Source organism: Anas platyrhynchos, chromosome 34 (genome assembly GCF_047663525.1).
Source record: "Anas platyrhynchos isolate ZD024472 breed Pekin duck chromosome 34, IASCAAS_PekinDuck_T2T, whole genome shotgun sequence".
NCBI classification, from domain to species: domain Eukaryota; kingdom Metazoa; phylum Chordata; class Aves; order Anseriformes; family Anatidae; genus Anas; species Anas platyrhynchos.
The window spans coordinates 635,331-641,530 of record NC_092622.1 but is presented as its reverse complement, the minus strand read 5'-3'; the positions used below and the strand labels follow the sequence as shown (position 1 = coordinate 641,530).

The window sequence follows — 6,200 nt, the reverse complement described above, 5'->3', positions numbered from 1 at the left end:
TGGATGGATTTAGTCTCCATGGCACCACCTTCAGGAAATCATGCTCGGGATATATTTCTACATATATAAATAGATCCATAAAATTAATGATGTGTCTGCCTCCTAGGTAGGTCATGCCATTGAGAGGTTGGTGCTGGATGGGAGCTGGGTGCTCACATGGTCTTGAAGATTTGAAGCTGGGCTTTTTTTTTTTTTTTTTTTTTTTTTTTTTTTTCTTCTGTCCTACGTTTTGCTGTGAGAGCCAAGTGGCTGGACTTGCAATGTGTTTTTAAGATACTGATGAGTTTGGTGTCATCCAAGCCAGGCTGATTTTCTTTCCATTTTCTCCTAGGTAAGACACCAAATTCCTCGCTTGCAGCCGTGTGATGGAGGGTTTGAGGTCTGCACTCTGGGGACGGGCTGTCTCAGTGTTCTTTGGAGCAGAGGTTTGCGTGGTCTCAGGTTGCCCTCTGAATTCTTCACCTCTACATAAAGTGAAGAATCAGTCGGCAGGTTTTGCAATCCTCCTGTACAGGAGGACAACAGGACACAGGTGGCAACTTGAGCCAAGACACTTCGTACAGTGCTTTACATTTTGACTTTACAATTGTACTATTTATCACAGCTCCATGATGAAGCCAATAAAGGTTAATTTATGGTTCAATAAGTATTGTGGATACACATTGTGGACAGTCATGAACTGATGGATGGGCATGGCTGGGTGGTTTTCAATCCTGGGCCAAGGCATTCCTGTTGAGGTCTATTATATATACTTGTTATCGATTCAGTGAGGTTTGCAGCTGGTCTGTGGCAGCTCTGATCTCCGGGTGGCTGATCCTGCTCTCTAATTTGACTTGCACCGGTGTAGATCTGGAACGACTGGCTTGGTTTCCTGACGGTGCAAGTTTTGGAAGTGTCACTGAAGTCAATGACAGCTCTGTGGAGAGGGTAAATTCACGTAGCTGGTTGACTCGAGAGGACTTACACTGCTTCAGCCATCTGAAAATCTGGTTTAGGGAGATTGCTTTGTGTTAGTGCTGGAGTGCTGAGGCCAGAATCTGGCCAGGCCAGAAACTGGAGCATCTGGAGGATGCTAAAGGAGGGATGATCTTTATATTGTGGGTCCATACTTTAAAGCCAAGTTTTTTTTGTTTTTTTTTAACTGTAATCTGAGGGCTCTTGTTTGTTTGTTTTTATTTATTTATTTTACTGTCATTTTTGCAAATCAATAAGTAGCTGGCTTGAAGATGGGCTGTATGTATATGACCATATATATACATAGTATATGACCACATATGTTATATGACTGTATATATATATGATAATAAAGGTGTCATCGTTTGATTCACATGTATTAATTCAGTGAATAGAAGTGAATTTAAAGAACTTTATTTGAAAGAGTACAGTAATTTATTAGACATTAAAACTCATTGTAGGGCTCTTTGCAGTTTATATGAGTCTTAAACTTTGTCATGGTAGATAATAAATACAATGTTTAGATCCGAAGGAGAAGAAGCATGTAATTAACTTGAACATTGTAAAAAAGATATAAAATGAATCAGCAGCATGATGTTGTCTTTAGCAGCTCATAGGCAAGATAAATTCTGGATAATTTTCTTTGGGTTTTCTTGACATATATATATATATCTTTTCCTTTGAAAAGTAACAAAAATATGGGCTAGTTTTAAAAGTGAATATTTGGTAATATAAATACAATTTTACACTCTGAATGGTAACATGATTTTAATTCGCATTGCTCAGTCTAGGAACAGATTACAAATTTATTTTAAAAAATATTTTTGAAATAGTGTTCAAGTGCTCCTTTCTCATTGAAGGACCAAGGTGGAGGACCAGAATCAATATTTTTGCTGTGGCAGACAGTGGGGGCCTTTTTGGCTTCTTTTTTTTTTTTTTGACTTCTACAGCAGTGAGGCATCGGGTGGCAACCTCCACACCCAGGAGGTGCCTGTAATAACAACTCTCCGCAGCGCCTCCGAGCTCTTCGTGAAGGGCAGCGACCTCCGTTGAGCACCAGCTACTGCAGGGGGACATGGAAGGAGCCAGCCAGAAGGAGCACACCCTGGTGTGCTTGTTCCTGTTGCTACACTGGTTGTGTTGGTTTAATGGTGTTTTCCCCCGGGGTTAGAAAACCACCAGGCAGAGAGAGAGCTGGGTGATGGGAGGTCTCCCCAGGAGATGGGTTATCCCCCCCAGCAAAAAGAAAAGGGAGAGAGGGGAGAGGTGAAATGCCCAGCTGAGTGGGTGCTGTCTCCAAAATGGATGTCAGATTTTTCTCCAGCTCCTCTCTTGGCCTGGGGGGGTTCGGCTACACCTTCTCTGACATCCCCCTTGGCAGGGTCTGCGGTGAGTGCAGCTCCACCGACTGCCGCCGGCGGACCTCGCGCTCTGCCCAGTCCTCCTCTGGCTCCAAGCCCTTGAAGATGGCAAGTCTCTCCGAGAAGGTTTTGGACTGTGGGAAGAGGATGTAATTGTAGAGGATGGAAGCTGCTGCTGCCCCGATCAGAGGGCCCACCCAGAAGACCTGGTGAAAAGAGAAATAGAAGAATTGGGTGAGCAAATGTCTTCCTACACCACTGATCTAAACCACCACAGATCCGGCTTTGAGTGCGCTCTTTGCAGATGGAAATTTCTTGGAGCATCCCTGAAAGAAATGGTGGAAAAGGCAAGCCCAGATCCATCCGCAACCAGGAAAGGTTCCCAGGATGTCAGGAAGAGCTCCACTCTCTACTGGTTTTACTTCTTGTGCTAAGTCATGGTCAACAAACCACACACCCTTTTCCTGTCGCAACTCACCCTGCTTAGATAAGCTAATTAAGCATCCAACAGCCCCACCTCTTTCTGTCTCCCAAATTTCTGCAAATTTCTGTCTCCCCTTCAGCTGGTGCTGAAGTGCCACAAATATGGCTGGCTTTTCGGTTCTCTGGGAATATTGGTAATGCGGGGGGCCGTTCTCACCAAACCAACGCAGAGACCCGACTTCTTACCCAGTGGTCACTGAAGTCTCCAACTATCACAGCAGGGGCGAAAGATCTGGCTGGATTCATGGAGCAGCCGGTGTAACGGATCTGCCGAGAAACACCAAGCTTATTGTTAGCTTTAAGCTCTTTTACCGCATTATTTTAAAATATCCCAGTGTGTTATTAGCGTGATTCATCCACCAAGCTGATGCTTCACATCCCAGCCTGCCCTGTTCCAGGAATAGTGATGCTACCAGCTTCCAGCGCCTGAGTCAACACGTGTGAGTTGTATTTGTGCACCTTCTGCGCGAGCGTATGTGTCCCGTGCATGGTGCAGCTCAGCTGTGGCTGGGCAACGTGCCCTGCAGTGTGACAGGGACTGTGAGGACAAGTTCCTGCTGTTTCTATTCCTGGAGCACGTTGCTACTCCTTGCCACTGCGGATTGCAGGAAGAATATCCCATAGGCACATGGGCTTGCAGATCAGTAAGGATCTGCTTTAATCCATGTGTTGAGAAGCTGGGTGTGTTGGGGGCTGATGTTCCCAGCAAAAGTCCTCTGGGAGGGATTTCCCTGGCTGCTCACCCTGCATATTTCCCTGTCCATGTTTATCATGGTCTTGAGAGTCTCAGTTCCCTTCAGGATAGAAGACCCCATGGAGCTCCTGAAGGGATGTGAGGAGTAGCAATGCCCAGCAGGTTATGCTTTTTTCACATCCAATAAAACCTGAGCTCAGGTTTTGGCTCTGTTATGGCTTTGGAGGGATCTTTCTGCTCCAGCCACTGTAAAATCACGGTCACAGCATCAGTTACAAATCCCCTGACAACCACAGGACATGCAGCCAAGCAAGCTTTGGGCACAAAGGCAAAAACAACCCTCAAAATGTTGTGTTTTGACCCATTCTACCCACCCCAAGGAGATGTCCAACAGTGACGGAAAGGCCAATGGACAGGGCGGGGGATCCCAGGTTGTCCTCCCGGCGCTCATCGGTGGAAGCGAAGATGCACAGGACCAGCTGGAAGGTGAGGAAGAGCTCGACGGTCACCGCCTGCCCTGTCGTCGTCTCGTTATGCAGCTGGAAGGGGAGGAGAAACATCTCAGGGATAGGCAAGTTTGGTGACTGGGTTGGAAATTTGGAGGGGGAACCAACAGGGACATAGGAAACAGGTGAAATTTTTGGCATCGATATGAAGAGGAGGAAAATTTTCCTAAGGAGAAGTGGCTCAATGGTAACGCTTGATTGACATGGCAGGAAATGTTTTTGTGGCATCTTTTCTGGCATTATTTTTCCACTCTTCCTTTGACCTGAGGGTTTCTTTTTCTTTTCCTCATGCTTAAAATACAAAATGCCTTTTAGAAAATTGTATGAATTACTTTTCAGAAATGTCAAAAAGAAATGTTTTGGCACACAAAAAAATCCCTTTTTCATTCCCACTCTTTTTTGACTGAAAGAATTTGTCAGATTTGGTCTGAAGCTGTGCCTAGTTGCACACCCTCTTCTCCATCTCTACTTTCTGGCACTTTATTATTCCTTGAAGGTTTTTAATCCAGATCTGGATGGAATTGGCAGTGCTGCTGGGCAGATACGTGGTTTGCAGCCCCCTCTCGCTGTCTCTTCCCTTGGCCCATACTGGCACTTCTCTTGGCACTTCTCTGCCCTTTCTTTTCCTGTGTCACCCCTGCTTTGGACACCACGCATCCTCCCAAATGCTGATCCCAAGAGTGCTTTGCTTGGTGACGCTCTGAAAGCAGCAATTGTCCTCCTGGCCAACATCCAGAGCTGGATCTCTCTCTGATATTCCTTTTTTTTTTTTTTTTTAAAGGATAATTTGTGCAGGCAGCTACAAGATGAACAGCCCACAGGGGAAAAAAATAAAATCCTATTCCTCTTTCAGGTGACTTAAGCTCTAAAACAGCAGAGCTGGGTGTTTTGAAAGTCTCTCTTAAAACTCTTACTTGCTTTGTTGGGTTTATTAAACCTCAGCTATTATCAATCTAAATATTCTTGTTCAGACTAATCCCCAATCCCTTTTTCAACCCTCTTAATCTCTTTGGCGGTGAAGCTGGGTCTGCCTCTCTGCTGCTAGCTGACTGCTGCGAGAAAAGGGATTTCCGTGTGCTGTCTCCTGAACACGCTGCCTTCCTCCTCCTCACCGCCTGCCTTGGTTTTGGGCGATGCTGCTCCTGGCACGGGCGTTTCTGCAGGAGATGTGTCTGCCCCCATGCCAGCTGATGCTGGCTTCCCATCCAACAGTCACTAAATGTCCTTGCTGGTCACAAAGCCTTTCTTTTCATCCCTCAGCCATCCCTGACCTCCTGCCCAAACTTTTCTGCTCCTTTCCAAGCCCGTCCGCAGCCGGTGCTCTTACCTTGTTGATGGCTAAGCCTTCCTGGGAGTCTGCTGGCGTGATCTCATGTAGGATGGCAGCCCCCACAACAGCCCCCAGGAGCTGGGCCACCACGTAGAAGACTGCGCGGAGGAAGGAGACGTGGGAGCCGATGAGGCAAGCCACCGTCACCGCTGGGTTGATGTGGGCTCCGCTGATGTGCCCCAAGGCTTGGACCAGTGTGCTGATGGCCAAGCCAAAAGCCAGTGCGATTTGGAGGATGCTCGGGGAGGAAGCTGAGGGCCAGTTCAGAGCAGAGCCCAGACCAAAGAGGATGAAGACCAAGGTCGCCAAAAATTCTGCAAGGACAGCCCGGGTGAAGGCTACGGATCGGAGTTCCCACATCATGGAGAGGCCGTTGCTGGAGGCTGCAAGGACTGACCCTGCCCGCGGTGTCCAAAGGCAATCGCCACTGTCACTTCTGTGTCCAGAGAGAATGGCGGGGGGACAAGATGTTTATATATGGATGCAGGATGCCGAAGGGTCGCCTGCTGAAGGAGGTGGGATCGTGGGCATAGGAAACCTGACGCTTTTCTTCACTTGTGTTCCAGCTGAGGGAACTTCAGACTCTGCCCCCTCTATTAAAGCTGGGGAATGCAGCGCTCGCCATCCTCGGGAAGTCATAAATCAGCCTCGAGCGATGCCATGAAGTGCTGCTCCCTCTCCCCCCCCGGTCCTATCACCTGCAGCACAGGGGACAGAGAAGGCAAGGAAGGAGGCTGGAGAGAGAGAGGTGGAGCTGAGCTGGGAGCCCAGGATCATCCACCCCAGCCTTGGTGGAAATCTCATTCCAGTGCTGGCCATCTCACAGGCTGCTGTTGTCTCCTTCCTATCCTCTTTTCAGTTTCCATTACTGT

General features: G+C 47.6%; 1 protein-coding gene across 1 annotated transcript; it reads right to left on the bottom strand.

The window, feature by feature from the left end:
* Nucleotides 1-1,352: 1,352 nt before the first annotated feature.
* AQP2 (aquaporin 2) lies at nucleotides 1,353-5,875 on the bottom strand. The gene is made up of 4 exons (XM_005030609.6): nucleotides 5,326-5,875; nucleotides 3,867-4,031; nucleotides 2,985-3,065; nucleotides 1,353-2,521 (listed from the first exon to the last, which is right to left on the bottom strand). Exons 1-4 carry the CDS (start codon nucleotides 5,689-5,691, stop codon nucleotides 2,306-2,308), a joined length of 828 nt encoding a protein of 275 aa, XP_005030666.1. The 5' UTR covers nucleotides 5,692-5,875; the 3' UTR covers nucleotides 1,353-2,305.
* Nucleotides 5,876-6,200: the final 325 nt, after the last annotated feature.

Coding starts and splice junctions, on each gene's coding strand:
- AQP2 (XM_005030609.6), bottom strand. CDS start 5,691: ATGATGTGGGAACTCCGATCCGTAGCCTTCACCCGGGCTGTCCTTGCA. Junction 4,032..5,325: donor AAGGCTTAGCCATCAACAAG/GTAAGAGCACCG, acceptor CTCCCCTTCCAG/CTGCATAACGAGACGACGAC. Junction 2,522..2,984: donor GAGACTTCAGTGACCACTGG/GTAAGAAGTCGG, acceptor TCTTTTCACCAG/GTCTTCTGGGTGGGCCCTCT.